The sequence below is a fragment of the Cheilinus undulatus genome, linkage group 5 (assembly GCF_018320785.1).
Source record: "Cheilinus undulatus linkage group 5, ASM1832078v1, whole genome shotgun sequence".
Lineage (NCBI taxonomy): Eukaryota > Metazoa > Chordata > Actinopteri > Labriformes > Labridae > Cheilinus > Cheilinus undulatus.
Window position 1 is genome coordinate 24,530,050 of NC_054869.1, and position 19,240 is coordinate 24,549,289.

The 19,240-nt window shown below is 37.8% G+C and overlaps 1 protein-coding gene across 1 annotated transcript in view; it reads left to right on the forward strand.

Annotated features, from left to right (window-relative positions):
• LOC121509581 (protein unc-13 homolog B-like) overlaps nt 1-18,649 on the forward strand; it is a 260,714-nt gene extending 242,065 nt beyond the window's left edge. The window contains exons 33-42 of the mRNA XM_041787044.1: nt 8,022-8,110; nt 8,209-8,346; nt 9,932-10,055; nt 10,652-10,708; nt 12,518-12,589; nt 13,538-13,685; nt 13,815-13,871; nt 14,413-14,496; nt 16,125-16,284; nt 16,361-18,649. Coding sequence (XP_041642978.1) covers nt 8,022-8,110; nt 8,209-8,346; nt 9,932-10,055; nt 10,652-10,708; nt 12,518-12,589; nt 13,538-13,685; nt 13,815-13,871; nt 14,413-14,496; nt 16,125-16,284; nt 16,361-16,643 — 1,212 coding nt within the window. The 3' untranslated portion in view covers nt 16,644-18,649. The remainder of the gene's footprint in view (nt 1-8,021; nt 8,111-8,208; nt 8,347-9,931; nt 10,056-10,651; nt 10,709-12,517; nt 12,590-13,537; nt 13,686-13,814; nt 13,872-14,412; nt 14,497-16,124; nt 16,285-16,360) is intronic.
• Nucleotides 18,650-19,240: the final 591 nt, after the last annotated feature.

Here is a 19,240-nt window from a genome sequence, read left to right on the forward strand (position 1 = left end):
GATAAAAAGTCAATAATGAGGTAAAATAAATGAATTTCATTTCATATTTTAATTTTTCATCTTATAATTGCAAATTAAACTTATGATGTTGACTTTTTATCTCATATTTTGACCTTCAATCTTTTAAACTTATGGTTTGGAATTTTATCTTGTGTTTTGACCTTGTCAATTCCTAACTTTGACTTTAAATCCCATATTTTGACTTTTAGACTCACAATTTTAGATTTAAACTTGTATTTTGACCTTTAAAACTCATAATTTAAACTCTCTAACTCATATTTGCCTTTTGAAAACACTGTAACTTTTAATCTTGTGTTTTGACCTTTTGACCTAATAGGTTTGACTTTTATCTCAGATTTTGAGCCTTTAAAGATGACCATTTTTACTTAAAAAAAAAAAAAAAACTCAAAATCATTTATCATCAGTGCTATTTTTTCCCCATAATTCATTACTGGATAAAATGAGGTTGACCATTTATGGTTGAATTATGACCCTACTAGGCTCTCAGACCTAAATTCAGAATCCAGCTCTGCTGTGATAGTGATTGGGCCCCTGCTGGCCTAGATGCTCACATAGCTGTCCTCATCAATACCTGTTTGTTTGGTGTTTCATTAAAATGTCAAAATATGCTCAAACCACTGACGTGAGCATAAGTAAAGCCACTGTAACTCACTATTCTAAGATGTTATGGATAAAGCAAATCTGACATAAAGCATCAATAGGCTTATTACAGTGAGTGTCATGTCAGATTATACAGTCAACACTTAAAGCCTGATCTGTCTCTTAGCATTAAATTATCAGTGACCTCAGTGATATATTAACATACTAAATACTCACCTGTTCTTTCTCATGTTTACTTATATATTTTTTCAAATAAAATTTTAATTTAGAAAATGTTTCATTTTTCATCAGTTTTTCCAAGTCATTTTTCCATGCTTTAGATCTCCATGAAAAACAGATGCATGGCTGAGGAGTTTTTTAATTCTTCATTAATTTGCTTGCATAATGACTTCTGTGTGCAAAGTCAGAACAGGCTAATTTTGTTCTTGTTTGGCTCCCAGTCCAAAGAGAGGATTTTTCTTTGTTTACAAAGCTCCTATATCCTAAACCTCATATGGCCATAAATAATTATCTGAATGTATTTACTGTTAGAGCAGCCAAAAGAGAGCTCTGCCTTTCAGATGGATTTGTTTCTGATGGGGTCAGTGTCAGAAATACAATCAGATGAAAGTGAAACTTCTTTTGAGAATGTCACTTTGTGGTGTAGCATCTTAGTAAAATCAGAGACAATAAACAAAAAGCTTTTATTAATATCACCCACTCACTTTTACCCAATCCACCAGACAATATCAACTGAAATAAAACTGACTATTTCTGCCTGCTCTGTCCCATCATGTACAGCCCTTTGTGTGTGTCATTGTTGCATGAGTAACTTTTATTTTATTTTTGTCTTTTTTTCTTTCCTTTCTGTTTCACTGTGAAGACTGAAGCCACAGCAGCCACAAAGAAGGTACAGTTGGGTGTTAGAGCAACTACAGAGTCCCACAAACATTTGTTACTTTAGAGGACACTTTTAATTTCAGGCTGGGATTATAGTTAAGGGCGTGTAAAGTTACGGTTTTGTTTCTGTGCCTCCTTTGTCTTTTTATTTTAAAATTTTGAGCAATCACCCCAACCAGTTCTGCAGTTTTCACTTCTGAAGTGCATGTTTTATAACCTGACACGCCAGATGGATTTCTTTCACACATCCATCTGGAAAACCTTCAATAGACTGCGTTTTGGAAAGGGCAGAGCCATCAAAAAAAAAAAAAAATCTCGGATGGTGATTGGATGAACGTTCTGTCACATCTTTATCGGCCAATCAGAGCAACAAAACACGTGACGTTGTCGCTGCTACCGAGGTGCCTGTGCACAGCTACAGAGGAATAAACTCCATATAGAACATAACAAGAACCATGGCGACTGTAGACATGTCAGTACATGATTTTTGTCGTTTTTGAAAAGAAAACAACTCAATGCTGTTCTTTTTCCTTCTTTTAATGAAGAAATGTTATCGAGTCCTGATAAAACTGGTGCTGTAGCAGCATCCACACTGATGTCTCCCGCCATAATTGCACTGGCCTCTTGTTGCTGCTTGCTTATGTCACAACTCCACCGCACCCAAAAGTACTGCCCCTAGTTGCTGATTGGTCCTGTCCCTTTCTAACCAGGCCCAGATGGTTCAGACAGGTGCTTTGCAAGATGGATTCAACAGTGAGAAACACAGAAACGGGCGTATCCATCTGATTTGCAAGGTTACATGTTTTATGGTCCAGACCTAAAAGCTCAGAGATTGTTCACATCACTTATGAAATGGAATATAAAGTCTTGTTGTGTGCAGACTTGCAAACACTATTTTTGTTCTCTAAGAAGTAATAAATAGGATCAGAGCTGTATGACAGCTATGCAAGACTGTTTGATTTCCCCAGATACAGTTGAGAAAAAGACAATTTTGAGGATATTTATATTATATACAGAAATGCATCATATATTTGTGGAGATGGAGGATGTATAAGCTCTATAAACAGATTATCATGGGATATGTCTCACATCCATTTGGGAAACAGTCCATATAAAGGGTTTGGGAAGTGCAAAACCTTTCTGAAATTCTTTGAGGGGGATTGGATGAACGTTTCTTGTTTCACAATCATTACATGTCTGTCGGAGCAACAAGACATAATGACACAGTGGGCATGCACAGCTCTGGTAAGTAGCGTGTACTCTGCAGGCGCTGTTGTAGTTTACCAAAGGTGGAGCCAATGGACATTGTTAGGCCTTTTGGGGGAACTGAAGCTCCTTTAAAATAATTAGTCTGTGTGTATGGGTGCCTGTGCTACCAGCTGAGCTAAACAGACGCCAACTCTGCCTCTTTTAACCATCAAAAATATCGTTTATCAAGAATCTCTTTATAGTCACCTCACAGCAAGAAGGCTCCTTGTTTGAATCCTGATTGGACAGGGCACTTCTGTGTGGAGTTAGCATGTTCTCCACCTGCTTGTGTGGCTTCTCTCCAGGTGCCCTGGTTTTCATCCTGCAGACATGCTTGTTTGGTGATTCTAGATTTCCCATAGGTGTGAGTCTGCCTGGTTGTTGGTCTTCATATTTCAGTTTTGTAATTGGCTGGTGACAAATCCAAGGTGCCTCTTGCCCAGTGATAGCAGGAATTGGCTCCAACCACAATCCCTGAATGGGACAAGTGGTACAGCTAATGGAAGGATGTTTGTACAATGTACTTCTATCTCCACATCCGACACCTGCCCATCTCCAGGAATTTCAGCCTACAGAAAATGATTACATGGAAATTATTGATCAATATCAGTTGTCTTGTTTGCTTTTGTGCATCATATAGTGGTATCAATATTAATTTTAATATGTTTCATAACCAGAGAAAATGTCCCCACAGGAACTTTAAGTAGCTTTTTTCTGTAGGTTGAATGCCAAAACAAAAGCACCTAATTTATCTATCTATAAAAACAATTATGTATGACTCATTGTTTTACACTGCACTGAAATTGGTTCCTCCCACTGTCTGACATTTGATAGGCTTTCTCTAAGCTTTCTCTTCACTCTCCTCTCAAGGACACTTCTCACACTAATGGGTGCACTTGCCTCCAAACACCCATAAAGACGTCTGACACTTCACATAAACTCATAAACACAGCACTGTACATTTTCATTTTTGGATTCAGACCAACAGGAACAGAACCGTCCAACCTTTACTTTCACTCTCTGCAGTGTTCCCCTGTTAAATCCCACATAGTGAAATGCTGCCACTTTAAGGTCACAGCCCTCTTTTTCTCTGATTACATGTTCTGGCAGTTTGCCCCATATCCTCCATCTATTAACATGGTTCCACATTCATTCAGCAGAGACACCTTGGGGTGCCTCAACCTTTAATCGACTAGCCACTTAGCTGCTCTGACACATGGTGCATACATGAGGTCTGGCCCACTTAAGAGCTTCAGGCTATATTTTACACATTAAGTGATAGCTGGTTATCAGGATCCTTTAGGAGCTTTCATCCTGCAGACTGAACACCCATTGAAAGATTTAAACTTAGCACAAAAAGTAAGGAAATTTGTGTTTGGTAGATTATTTCTTTGTTGTAACAACACTTCTTGGCAATAAATCTTATGCTGTTAAAAAAAGCCTGTTTATTACCCCTTTAAATGATGCCACATTTGTAAGGAACATGCATTTGTGGGATGAGCAGCAGAGCTGAGTATGTGGGTTGCGCCTATGAAAAATGTGCCAAATCTTCTCTGCCAGTGCCAAACAGCTTATTCTGTCATTGCTATTGACTCTTGTTTTGAGCTCTGGTACCCCAGGTGCTGCCAGTCAAGTGCCTGATTGAATTGACTGATTATTTCCATATCACTATTTCTGAAGTGTCAAATTGTTTGTAATGTCTAATTGCCTACCTTCATAATATTCACTGAAAATGTTTGATCTTTTAACCCTATAAAACAGAACATTGGTGTGCTTGATATTTTGCAAAACCTAACACTAGTTTGATCAAGTGCCAAGGTGCCAGCTAGGTTTAGAGCCTACTTAGCAGAATGGTTTACCAGTGGAAGTCAGCATCAAAAATATCTCATTCATCTCTGATGTGGGATCATTTGTCAACACACAGCTGTCCCTTATAATACTGAAAGTTGGGGAATTTAAGAATGCTCCTAATGTTTCTCCTAGAAATTTTAGCCACTGTGTGCTTCCCAACAGCTTTAATGTGTGTCATTATGTTCTCTGAATCCATTTTTTTTTTTTACTTAAAAGGCATCTGAAGAAAGTGTGATGGCTCCCTGCTGTCGAACAAGTTGCACTAAATAGAAAAAAGGAGGTTTTTGAGGACCTTGGTTTTCCGGAAATGTGGTTCTCTCTTTATAGCAGGAGGAGCTCTTTTCAGACTGTTGAATGGGTTTGAGGATGAAAAGATGGAGCTTGTCATCTGTTTCTCTTGTTTCATCGTCAAACTTTTCTCACATGAAAGCTAATTTAGTTCAAATCTTTGCAATTACTCAGCTGGGGGGATGTATGCATGCAAGCAGTAGCGTTACCACACAGAAAATATGCCTGTAGTGTGTTATTTTTGGTATCTCTGAGTCTAGCCTCTCTTGAATGTAGTGTAGCAAACTCATAGTCAGCTAATACACACTCCAGATATATTACTTGTTGATATTGATTGTGCTTTCTCAGTTTGAGTTTTTTAAAATAGATTTTTCATCTTGCAGTGCAGAACTGGGGGTTAAATAGGCATCCACTTTTGGTTTTGTTATCTCTGCTCACTGACAGTCCAAAAACTTCACCACAGTGGGCAATTTGATACCATTTCACCAAGGAGGACTATCAGAAAAGAGGGACTCCATCTTGAAAGGCTCTTGTGTTGAGGGCTGTTTTTTAGTTCTTTGTGATGCATTTATCAAAGGGCTTCTTCATGGTTATTCCTCTTGCTACATCTGTTTGCAAGAAACAAGAATAAATGCCATCTATTCTCCAAACATCTGCTTGTGCTCTGTTTTACAAAAGATAAAACATCAAATTTTGACACATGGTGCCCATTTTCTTTTAGAATACTGACAAATTTACAAAAGAGAGCATAACATTGATTTAAAATCGGAAAAATTTAAAATTAAACTTGATTGATTATATATTGCAGGTGTATCCCTATAAATTAGAATATCATCAAAAAGTTGATTCATTTCAGTCATTTAATTCAAAAAGAGAAACTCATATGTCACATAGATTCACTACACAGAGTCTGGCATGTTTCAGTTGTCTTTTTAACACAGAAATGTTGGACTACTGAAAAGTATGAACATGTACAGCACAGAATACTTGGTCGGAGCTGCTTTTGCATAAATTTCTGCAGCAATGTGGTGTGACATGGAGGCAATCAGTCTGTGGCACTGCTTAGGGGTTATGGAAGCCCAGACTGCTCTGATAGTGTCCTTCAGCTCTTCTGTGTTGTAGGGTCTGGTGTCTCACATCTTCCTCTTCACAATACCCCAGAGATTCTCTATGGGGTTTAGGTCAGGCCATTTTGCTGGCCAATCAAGCACAGGGATACCATGGTCCTTAAACCAGGTACTGGTTCTTTTGGCAGTGTGGGCAGTTGGCAAGTCCTGCTGGAAAATGAAATCAGGTTCTCCATAAAGCTTGTCAGCAGAAGGAAACATGAAACGCTCTAAAACTTCCTGCTAGATGGCTGCACTGACCTTGGACCAAAACCATCAATGACTGTGGAAACTTCACACTGGACCTCAAGCAACTTGGATTCTGTGCCTCTCATCTCTTCCTCCAGACTCTGGGACCTTGATTTCCAAATAAAATGCAAACTGTACTTGGATCTGAAAAGAGAACTTTGGATAACTGAGCAACAGTCAGCCAGGGTGAGACGGCTCTGACGTTGTCTCTGGTTCAAGAGTGGCTTGACACAAGGAATGAGACAGTTGTAGACCATGTCCTGGATACTTCTGTGCGTGGTGGCCCCTAAAGTACTGACCCCAACTGTGATCCACCACTTGTGAAGCTCCCCCAAATTCTTGTATGGGTTTCATTTCACAGTCCTCCTCTGTTGCTTGTGCACCTTTTTTACCACATATTTTCCTTCCATTCAACCTTCCATTAATGTGCTAGGATACAGAACTCTTTTAACAGCCAGCTTCTTTAACAATGACCTTCTGTGTCTTACCCTCCTTGTGCAGGGTGTCAGTGATCGTCTTCTGGGCATTTGTCAAATCAGCAGTCTTCCCCATAATTGTATAGGCGACTGATCCAGACTGAGACCATTTAAAGGCTCAGGAAACCTTTGCAGGTGTTTGGGGTGAATTAGAGTGTGACACCGTGAGTCTCAAATATAGAACTTTTTACAATTATTTAATTTTCTTAGATACTAATTACTCTAATTTATTGAGATGCACCTGTATATTAAATCCCCTACAGAGCCTACAGGTAGATGCTGAGGTGATGTGGATTGAAAGCAAGAGTGCAGTGTTATTGCAGGGCTGAGCTGTGAATGGCAGAGCAGGGGGAGAGAGTGGAGATCTTTCATCTGTAAAAGACTGGGAGGATGTTTGTCAGGTGACTGAGTGGTCTGCCTGAACTAGCTTGCAGGCATCTCTCTCTCTTTACATTTATTCCTATTAAAAACAACTTCACAGATGTGTAACAGATGATTTGTTCACTGATCCTCTCAGTAATCTGATTCTGCTTTCTGCAGTGTAGTTTTGCACGTAAAGTTATTAATACAGTTGAAAACCGAGGCTTTAAGTGCTGGGTCTGCATAACTCTGCATGTACACTAATGTCTATAATCACTCACTTTGGCATCATGCTAATATCTTCACTTTGTTCATTGGATAAAAACAACTTTTTTTGTTTTTATGTATTTGAGCCAGTGTCTTCACAAAAGTGCTAATACACTAAATGTGTCAGCGCTAATTGATCACTTTTTAGAGGGGTGGGATATGTGATAAAGTAAAGTAAGGAGTCTGACATTAACACATGAGGTGAGACCTGCAAAGTTATGCCGTAGTCCAAGGTGCACCCTGCCTCTCACTCAGTCACAGCTGGTATTGGCTCCAGCTTTCTGCCACCTCAAACAGGATAAAAGATTTAGATAATGAATGGATGGATATAAAACTGTACATATTTATGTGCTCACAATGCACCTTTAAATCTAAGAGGATGTTATTGTTTTAATAAACAAGAAACTGCATTAAATAAATATTTTTTACAGTCTCAAGTTTGCTTAAACAGCTGAGAAGACAGACATTTAGTTATGGCCTTGATAGTTGCAAAAATAAGTCAATTATAGTAAGAATTACAAAAAAGACAAATAGGTCAACTAATCATGGCCTGAGGAAAGCTGGATGCTTTCAACGATGACATGATGCAGCAGGGCAAAGCATCCAAGTCAGGTTATTTCTGGTTATTAAGACTTTCAATCACCTCTTCTTTCCTGTTTATTTTTGTGTGTTTCAGCTGGACACAGAGGCTGCTGACATCCTCAATGACCTGCAGGTGAAGCTCAACACTGTCCTGGACAACTTCAGCGCTATATTTGCAAAAAGGTAACGCACAAACAAATTTTACAGCTATTGTCTGACGAGGAAGCCTCCTGCAGAAGTTTCCCTGAATACGTTTCTCTCCTTGTTTTCTCTCCCTTCAGTTTCCAGGCTCGTATTACGGCATGCATGCGTCAGATGGCTGAGATCCTCTACCAGATCAAAGGACCCCCCAACCGCAACACAGCCGAGGCAGACGCTGACTCCATGCTGAGGCCCCTCATGGAGTTTCTGGATGGAAAGTAAGTCAAAGCATCACACACAAACACACACAAATGCACACAATGGCTGCTGTTTTTAGCTGCTGGCTGATGACTGCCTGAGCTAGTCTGTAACTTTTAATATAAACGATTTACACCCGTGTAATCAATAACTAATATGTGCACAAACTATATCACAATATTGTAGCAATCTGTTACTACCAAGCCTTGATCTTCATCTTACATGTCCCTATTACGGATTGATTTTTCATAGCAGTACTCAGAACAGGGATGGGCAATTGGTGGCTCAGGCGCCACATGTGGCCCTGCACCTCACTCAGTGTGGCCCACAAGTCAATTTCAGTTGCCAATAATCGATAAACTTTTGCAAAAAGACGCAAATCTGCCATGAAAGCATGAAAACAGAAACATTTCTTTAATAATATTTCATTTCTGGTGTATGGGTAGTTGTTTTATTTATTCATCTTATTTGATAAAAACAATTTGAAACTTGTTTTCAATTTCTTTGGTTTAAAAACAGTGTTTCCTATTTTATTTTATTCATATTTATTTTATTTGTATTTGTTTTCATTGTTTTTTCTAAATAATTCATTTTTAGCTTTTGATTTGACCAATAAAGGTAGAAATGTATTTATTAACACCTTAGTTTCTAGATTTTTATTCATCTTTTTAAATCAAATTTATTAGTTTTATTTTTTATTTGTTTTTTTTTTTTCTATTTATTTTATTTAGTTTTTTAATTAAGTTATTAATTTTTTCTTTTCAGTAGAATTAATTGGCTGCAAGTGTTTCTTTAAAACTTTTAAATGCATCACTTAATACATTAAAAAATGTGCAAAAAAAGTAAGTAAAGTTGATTTATATAGCACTTTTCACAGGCGGCAGTCACAAAGTGCTTTACACAGGCAAAAAAAAATACAACGAATAAAAGTGATGATTATGAGATCACCAGATTAACCAATACTCATAGCAAAAATAGAACAACACAGTATAAACAATTCACATTACATGAAATTACATCAAATTAAATTTCACATTACATAACCAGTAACTAGCATGTTTAATCTATTAGATAGGTAGCTTGAAACCAATTTAATTCTCTGTTTGTCTCATTAAATTAACTATTTCTATTTACACTTGAGTTCTTATTTTTTAAACTTGAGTTTAAAAACATAAATAGATAATAGATAGTTGTGAAAGAAATATATACTTCCTTTCATTTAAGTTTTAGGAGTCACAGGGGTTAAATTGAGAATATCCAGCTATCTCTAACAGTTTGGCCTTTTGCCATTAATCATGAAATCAATGCTGCTCTCCTGGTAACCAAAGTCACCAATCCCTGACTTAGACATTTATATGTCACCTGATGTTTTACACCTAATTATAATCTGTGACATTTACAAAACCCAATTCCCTAATCATTGGTGCATTGTGTAAAATGTGGATAAAAATCTAATACAGTGATTCAAACATTTATTTCAAACCAAATTCAACTGAGCACCGCACAAAGAAAAGATATTCAAAGTTCACAATGATCAACTTATTTTTTATGTACATGCACTGCCTGAAAAGTTTCATCTCATACTGATTGTGTTGTATGATCCAGCCTTAGTATCTTTGCTGACATCTGTGAGAAGACGGTGCTGAAGAGGATCCTGAAGGATCTGTGGAAGATTGTACTGAGCAGCCTGGAGAAGACCATTGTCCTTCCTCAGAGCAATGACAGCCTGGTCAGTGGGAAGCTTACCCTTATTATCAGGATTCGCAACCAACATTAACCCAAACCCAAACCTACATGCCTCCATTCTTACCATGCAAGAGATTCACCTATTTAGCCATTTAGGCCTGAAACATTGTCTAAATCACTTTGACAAATAAAATTCATCTCAGTTAATCACACCCCGCCCTCCTTCATCAAATACTGTGCCAACATTAACAAAAAAGCACTTTGGATAGCAACTGGGATGTGCAGTGCTCACTGCAGCTTGTGTTCATTAAATCATCAACTCTGCAGGTTGATTGAATTATTACTATGAGAGCGGAGTGAATGTAAAGTAGTTGATCTGCAAATGCATGCTGTTACTGTGTTGGATTATATCACAGTATTTCCAAGATTGCTGCTTTAATAAGACCATCTCCTGTGCTCTGCTGCCACCTAGTGGTGGAGGTGTTTGCACCCTATCTTGAGTCAAACCAATCTCGTTAAACAGCTGCATTCATACAGATAAATACATACAACTAATCCTGAAAATATTAGTTGTATGATATGTTTAATCTGACTTTATTCACCACTTTTCCTCTCCTTCTCTCTTTTTTCTCTCTGCAGGGAGCCCAACTTCTCACGGCAGCTAAAGGACTCTCTAATTTGAAGGTAAAACACAGGGTCAGGAGCAAAGCTGAATTTTATGGTATAAAGCTCCTGCTCTATACTGTCTTTTTGATATTAAAACCTGAGAAAAGTCTCATACCATTGGGCAATAAAATCACACACATTTATTCCCGATGAAAACGTACCAAAACTTTTGCAGGAAAAGTTGCAATGTTTGTGTTTTAATTGAATATTATGAGATTGCAGCAGTTAGTGATACAGTTGTTGAAAAAATGTAGTTAGTTGGCTTTCATTGTAATTTACGACTGATAAGGCTGCATAACATTTGCAGTGTGATGATTTGACTGGCTGTGTATAATTGCTTTTGGAAAGTAAATAGTGCCCCCTCCCTCTGTTGCTCCTTCATTTAGTTTCAAACTGTTCTTCTGGAGCTCCCAACCAACACAGTCTTTCTTTTTTTCTAAACTAACTACTGAATGTTTATTTATGAGTTACCCACTGCTTCACAAGAGTCAGTGTAGATTTACTAATGAGGGAACAATGGTCTGTTAAATGTTTTCATATTGTCAAGTGATTATTCTCCAACAGCTTTAATGAAGTGAGTACAACAAGCATCATTGAATAACAAAATGTTGGTGCTGTATTAAAATCTGTGTTCTTTTGATAATCAACTGAGAATTGGAAATTGAAAATTAAAATTATATTTTATGCTCAAATGAACAGGAAACAGTGAGAGGCTGGATTCACTTTTAATCTGAATTTTTTTCAGGGAATGATTGCCTTGCAGTCAGGTTGTGCCCCACGTGCGGAGCTTATCGTCCCAGAGAAAAGCATGCCAAGGTCACAACCACCTCACCAAAGTGCATGATACTCATCTTAAAGTCCCCGTAAAGTAATAAAAAAAATTCTTTATATTAGGTTTGTCTTATGGCAGGCCTCTGTGTTACGAACCATCAGGCCAAATTTCAGTTATAAAACAACATCTCTAAATTTATCAAATTAAGCTTAAAATTCAGGAAAAATTCAGAAAAAAATGAGATGAAGCCACAAGAAATATGATCCTGTCAGACTGAAAAAACCCTTCTGATCAGAGCGCAGCTGCCTGGCTCTGTGCCAGCGCAGAGAGATAGAAACTGGGGATTAAAATGACTGTTTTCTGACTCAAATCTCTCTAATGACCCATAGGCCACTGTGGCTGATAGATCTGGGAAATTTACCTCACAATGAACTAAAAACATTTAGCTGGCTGTTAACTTTCAATGAAGGTGGTGAAACTGGATAACAACAGACCGTACTGAGATGAACTGCTCAGTGATCTTATATCTTTGTAGCATTAAGGGGGTGGAGTAATTCCCTATCAAGACTGGTGATGTCATAGGCTCATACTGTATAATAGCCATGCCCAAATTAAATCAAGCCAGGAAAGACGTGAACGACTTTCTAACAGTCTTAATCAAAAATTCATTCACACACAGATCTCAGTGTTTTCACATGTTTAAAGCAACCTTATTCCATCATATCTAGTGTGTTAAGACACAAAATTTTGATTTCACTTTACAGGGACTTTAATGGTATAAAAGGCACCCTAATAAATGATACAAACCCTTTTGGGGGGGCTAAATCAGTGATAAGCAATGATCTGCAGTTTTTCAACTATTAACACCTCTTCTCCTAGACTTGGCAGAGGTAGTTTCTTGAATTATTGACTGAGTAGTGTGGTGTGCTTTCAAATGTGGGAAGCTGCCAAATTCAGTTTTGTAAATTTGGCTGCAAGGTGTTTAGTGGTTTGTATAACAAAGGCCAAAATTCATTATTTCTTTCTTCCTGAATTTATTTTGGCTTTGTATATTGTTGATTCTTTAGGGAGGCGGTGAAGCCAAAACGTTGACACCCAAACAGTGTATCATCATTGATGCAGGGCTGGAGACCATCAAGGTGAGTCTAGACCTGAACATTTACTTATCAAGCAGAAATAGAGCGGGAATTAGACTGTTTTGAGACAATTTTAAGAATCTTTGGGCCTTTAAAAAAGTATGCTTGTTTGTGGCCTTCATGTCTGTTTGCTACCATAGCACCCAAGATTAACCAGGAATACTTCTTACACATATATTTTACACACATGAGTACAAATTTTGCTACAGACACTTTTTAAAGTTCACAGCATTTATTAATAATTCATTTACATCTTTAGACAGAACAGTATGAGCCCTTGGGGTGACTGTGGCTCAGTAGGTAGAGCTGTCCTGAAGTCAGAAGGTTGTGGGTTCGATACCAGGCTCCTGCAGTCACATGTTGACGTGTCCTTGCAAATAACCCTAATTTGCTCTAACTGCTTTGTCAGTGGCGTTTAAATGGGTACGGATGCATGTGAATGATACTGATGGCCAATTCTCTATAGCAAACTCTGCTTTGGTAGGTGTGACCTGTGGTGTAAAAGCACTTGACTTGTCAGATGACTAGAAAAGTGCTATACAAGCTCAAGTCTATTTACTACAAAACTGAAAACTTGCATTTTATTCCTTTACAATGTGTTTTCTTGTATAAGAAGTATTTATTATAATCTCTATGTAAAAGCTCACTGCCCAGTTGTTCTACAACTTGCCATACAAAAGCCAAAACTATAAAATATAAGGTAAAGTATATGTACAAGGCGTACAGTAATCATGCCAAGAACATAATCTTTGTTTAGATTTAGGTTGCAGTGTTTTGTATTCATAGACTGTTGTATATTTCATATCTATATTTTGATGTCCTTATGTGTTTATGATTGGTATATGGTACTCTAAAGGCATGATTTTTCTTTGGAATAATAAGCATTGTTTTCATGCTCTTAGCCATTTTAAATTTATTGAATGTGGCCCTTTTCTCTCCCTTCTCTCTCAGCAATACTTCCACGCAGGAGGAAATGGGCTGAAAAAAGCATTTGTGGAGAAAAGTCCTGAACTGGCCTCTCTGCGTTACGCTCTGTCCCTCTACTCCCAGAGCACAGACGCTCTCATTAAGACATTCGTCACTACACAACACACACAAGGTGATCATAAAAAAACACATGGACATACACATAAAATGCAGTCATCATATATTCCTTTCAGGGTCTAAATTCCTTTTAAAGTTGAAAAACTACTTTCCCAAACATTTCCACTTTTTCTTGTCTTGTCAGTGCACGACGGGATGGGCATAAGAATTACCGTCAACGAAAAGACCCGACCTGACAGAGGTGAGTCTGAAAGAAGGAGTTGTCAAGATCCACAGAAGAACAACGACCTTATTTTAAGGATTCTTTTTAGAAGAAATCAGCAGAAACATCAGCCCATCAGCTGGTTTAGACATGGTTCTTTACCATTTTGATGAAAATCAAACCATGTTAGAGTTACTAAGCATCTTTTATCGAAAGTTATATATTTTACTAAAGCTGTAGTGCTTTCAAACATTAGCATGATTTCCTAATCATCTTTGTTGCATCAGGTCCCGGACCTCATGCTGTGTGATGGAGGAGTTTTTAAATTATGTTGTTATCAAAAAGTGTCAAAGTATAAGATAAGCTGGTGTCTGGTGTAATTAATCCATTTATTGAAATGATGAGCATCTCTAGAACTTCAAAGGCTGGTACTGAGTTTCCCCAAAGCTGAAGTTAGATAAGAAAGCACGTCACCGTAGCAGCCATAAGATGAAGACAGGAATGAAAGACAAACATAAGAGTAAACGTTAAAGATGGTTTTAGTCATATTAACGTGAGATGTGATGGTTGTGTTGTGCAGGCTCAGGGGTAGAGAAGCCAATCGGAGAGGCAATCCTGCAGATTGACATGCTGCTTGGGAAGGAACGTAAAGTCAACGTCAGAGGTAAGACTTAATTTAGAAATGCAAATATTTTGCTTGCTTCAACCACAAAAATCACTCTTAACTTCCCTCATTAAGTGGGAAGGCACTGAAAGGCTGAAACAAAATAAATTTGTCTTTGGTTAGTGAAGCTTTTCTCAAAAAGCATACCCCATGGATCATTTTTAATTTTCAAAATACAACTATACAGCCAGAAATCAAGTTATTTGTGGTTGGGAACAATAGCAACATGTGCTACAGATATTTTAAAGGGATTTCTCATTTGTGAGACATCAAATAATAAAGAAGGTGACAAAATGTGATGATGATCTAAGATCTGTTAGGGCTTTGACTGTTAGATTTTATTCTGTTTTTTGCAGCATTCAAATGAGCTGAAGTAGACTAGGGCTGAACCACATTTGTATGGAAAATTTTTGGAAATAAAGCCGGCTGTCAAGTGCTTTATTTTTAACATTTAAAACCACTAAGATCATCATAGACATCTGCTGCTAAGATCCAAAGTCTTGGTTTCAATGTTACAATGTTATTTAGCAGACACTTTTATCCAAAGTGACCTACATTCGAGAGCAAGAACAACACAAGCAAAGATCTAGACAAGAAGAAACAACATCAGTAAGTGCCACAAAGTGCTTCAGGTCCAGTTGGATGCAGGTGATGTCATGCAGGTTTAAAGGCAAAGCACATAATGTATACAAGTTTTTTTTTATTGGTATTATAAACATCAACAATGAATCAACCAAAATGTGAGATCTCTCATCATCACCATCCATTAAATTGTCTTCACAACAACTAATGACCAAAGTACCGAGTGCTGGGTCACTCACAAAGAGCAGGGCAAAAAATCCCAGAAGTAGAGGGGACACTGCAAGCCAGCTGTAGTTGGAGACTCATTCTACCACTGGGGACATCGGTGGAGAATAGTCTAGCTAACTGCATAGTGTTCTCTAAAGAGCTTGGTCTTTAGCCTCTCTTGAAAGTAGAGAGGGACTCTGCGGATCGAATGGAGTTGGGTAGTTCATTCCCCCATTTAGGGACAACAGAAGAGAAGAGCTGGGCTAGTGACTTAGGAGCCTGATATGCTGGAAGTACCAGGCGCCTTTTGCTGGCTGAGCGTAGTGGGCGAGAAGAAGTGTAGACCTGGATGAGGGACTTCAGGGTAATAAACAGGCTTTCCAACAGTATAAGATTTATTACCAAGAAGCATTATTACAACAAAGAAATAATCTACCAAACACAAGTTGCCTTACTTTTTGTTTTAAGTTTATTTAGGCATTCACTTATTTTACATTACATATTTCATTTAATTGACATTACTTTGAAGAAATTTGTTTTTACTTTTTACACTAAAGAGATTTTTTGTCTTTTTTTTTTTGTCAAAAAGCCAAACTATACTTACCATGATTGATTTATAAAATCAATAAAAGGGTAAAATATTCAAGGGGATGGATACATTTTATAGGCACCATATAACATAGGTCTAGTCATTTTTCAATTGATGTAGACATTTCAGAGCAAAATTCTAAATATAGCCTCCATACTATCCAAATACACAACCTTATAACTGCCAAAATGTAACCCTTCATCAACAACCTAAATTCAATCTCTTTCTCCTGTGCTTGCTCTCCCTGCAGTGATCGCTGTGAATGACATGAAGTGGCAAACATCAGGGATGTTCCGGCCATTTGTTGAGGTCTCCATGGTCGGCCCTTTCCTGGCTGACAAAAAGAGGAAGTTCACCACCAAATCCAAGAATAACAGCTGGACAGCCAAGTTCAACGAGGCATTCCAGTTGTGAGTTCCATTAATTCAACAAAAAAGCTTAAATTTGCTAAATGTATTTGTTTTAACCTTTTCTTGTGTACTGTAGTGTCCTGGGTAAGGAATCCCCTGACTGCTATGAGCTCCAGGTGACCGTGAAGGATTACTGTTTCGGACGGGCCGACCGGGTAGTGGGCGTGGCCGTGGTTCAGCTGCGGGATGTGGCAGACAGAAAGAGCTGCGTGTGCTGGTGTCCACTTGGCCCACGCATTCAGACGGACGAGACGGGTCTGACAGTGATGCGTATCCTGTCCCAAAGACCTGCTGATGAGGTGGCAAAGGAGTTTTTCAAGCTCAAATCTGAAACTCGGCCTGTGGAGGAGGGCAGATGAGTGGAGATGCTGACTCCAGATAAGAGACTATAAATCTGATAGAAAATCTTAAGTGACCTAACCATGATGACCAGGGTTGATCATGGTTGGAGTTTTGGAATGAGGGCTTCATATCTCTCACTGCTTTGTCTGCTGTTTATGAGCGTTGTCACCTTTATCCTCAGTAAACACAGACCATGAGAGCTTCTGACCTATCTAATTAAAGACAAAGGACATCAAAGTATGCAAGTAATAGCTTGGTTGGATTAAAAAAAAATACTTTTAAAGAGTGAAAAAAAATGAAAAAGTAATCATATAGCCATAAACAGAGCTAATATCATAACTTTGAAGTGACAATTTGCCAATTTACTGGTTAAAACAGCTTTAGACCAGCTTTTGATTGTCTGTCTTCTGTATATCAGACTAACAATTTGGTAGTTTTTATCAATTTACATGACTTCTGCCAGCTGTCAGACCTCATGACATAGCTTTTGCCAAATTTACTTGAATGATTGGGTTTGTGTATCTGTTCAGCTGACAGTGGGAATAGAGGAATGGTCAAAGTGTTGGCTTTAGTTTGGACTGGACATAAAAGTAAGCTCTAATCAACTGGTTAATGATCAGAAGTAACTTTGACTTGAGATTATTAGAGTCGCAGCATGTCATCCCAGATTACTGTATCATCAAAGTGGGAACTTTGACCACTACCAGATATTGTGATGTTCTGTTAATTTGACTATCCAATACCATCTCAGAAGACATCACAAAAGGACATTTCAGGAAGTTTTTCTCTACATACGTGTTAGTGGAAAGAGATTGAGTCTGGTAATGTTTGTGAACACTTCACTTACAGTCAGCCCTTTCTCTCACTCTTAAAAAGCAAGACAAAAGAAAAAAATAGTTTATTGTGCTGGTATTAGTGGTTTTCCCTCTTTACACACATCTTTCAGCTAGAAGACATTGCCAGAATCTCAAAGCCAAGAGATAGACAGATAGACTTCTCATCATAGAAGTGCAGCTTTCCTGAAGTTACTACATGCTAACGCTGGAGCATCATTTTCATGTTGAACCAAGAGGTATCTCAAAATATAAAAAACTTGGTTTCAAGACTTATAAAAATAAGGGGAAGACATGCAAATTGCAGCCGCCTTAAAAAAAGAGCTAGCTAACAGTTAACACAGCAAGCTAACAGGGCTAGCTAAAAGAGTTAGCAAACAAAACTAGCTTACAGCGCCCAACACATGAATGATTTTACTATCTAAAACACTAACTTGTAAAAGAAAAAAGGTGTTAACTTTTTTTTGTCCCAAAACAAAAGGATTATGGGTAGTATAGTTTAAATCTGGACTCCAGTGTCTCCTGTTGAACAACATGCAGCTTCTCTATTAAGAGGCGCAACGTCAAAGGTTTTGACTTTGTTGTTTTGCCAAGTTTCAAACTGTGATTGTGAACACTGTTTACCCTTAAACCCACTTTGAATGGAATGAACCAAAAGTTTACAACCTGTTTACATGGTTAACTAGTTTGATCAATTTTACTGAGAAATACAGAACTTTTCTTTTCATCTACTTTTCAGTTTTAAGTTAAATGGGATCAAATCACATGCCACAGCCTTGCAATGCATGCAGTCAACGCACCAATATTCTTCTGAATACCTGATTGGCCGTCTGCATTAGAGAAACCATAGAGTGGGACTTGGACTTGAAAAGAAGAGACATGCAGGCTGGCTTTTCAGTTTACTTAAACATGGTTTGATCCACACTAGTGTCTGTTTACTATGTGCCAAGGAACGCAAGTGTTCAGAGAGCCATGACCAGCTGGCTCTGCTGAGGTTTTTTGAGTTGCTTGCCAACAGATGTGGCTGTTGTCGATGCTCCTATTATTTACTGCACTTGTGTCAAATGTGTTTACACTGTAGGTTCCTGAATCAAGATGTTATGACTGCTACAGATTTAAAGAGATAGTCTGGGAAACTACACATGAGATTTGTGTGTTGTGAGTTCATAAAAGGGTTATTTTACAATGGCCACAGCTGTAGCAAGAACTGAACTCTTGCAATCTGTAAGTTTGTAAAAAAAAATAAAAGCCTACAAAGGGAGCATGTATTTATTGTATACAAAGTACACTAGAATTGTGATCTTTTCTTGTATGTACTGTGAAATAAGATTGATCAAATGTATGTAAAGTATAGTTATCATTAATCTAATTTCACATATGTTGAATATAAATGTAACAATATTTTGTATATAAAATATTTATGAATCAAAGCAGAAGCCACTGTCCTTTATGCACAAGACTCACACTCATAAATCCCTTTAAAAACATCCCTGTAGGAAAAGTGAAAATAACAGTCATTTTGACTCTCTTGGGAGCTAGTATGCATGAAATAACCCTGCCTTTTTTTAAAGCATCAAAGTTGAATCGTAATAGTGGTATTTGCTTCTTTTTGAAATGCCAAATTCAATTTTCATACACATTGTTTTCTCAAAATTAAATCACAAACTAGCCACATATGTTTCATTACTACTGGTGCTATACTGCAGGAAAAGAGTGGGCATGTCAGTGAGAAAGTTGAGTTTATATTTCCAGTGACAGGCCTAAACCATTGGTCTGAATTT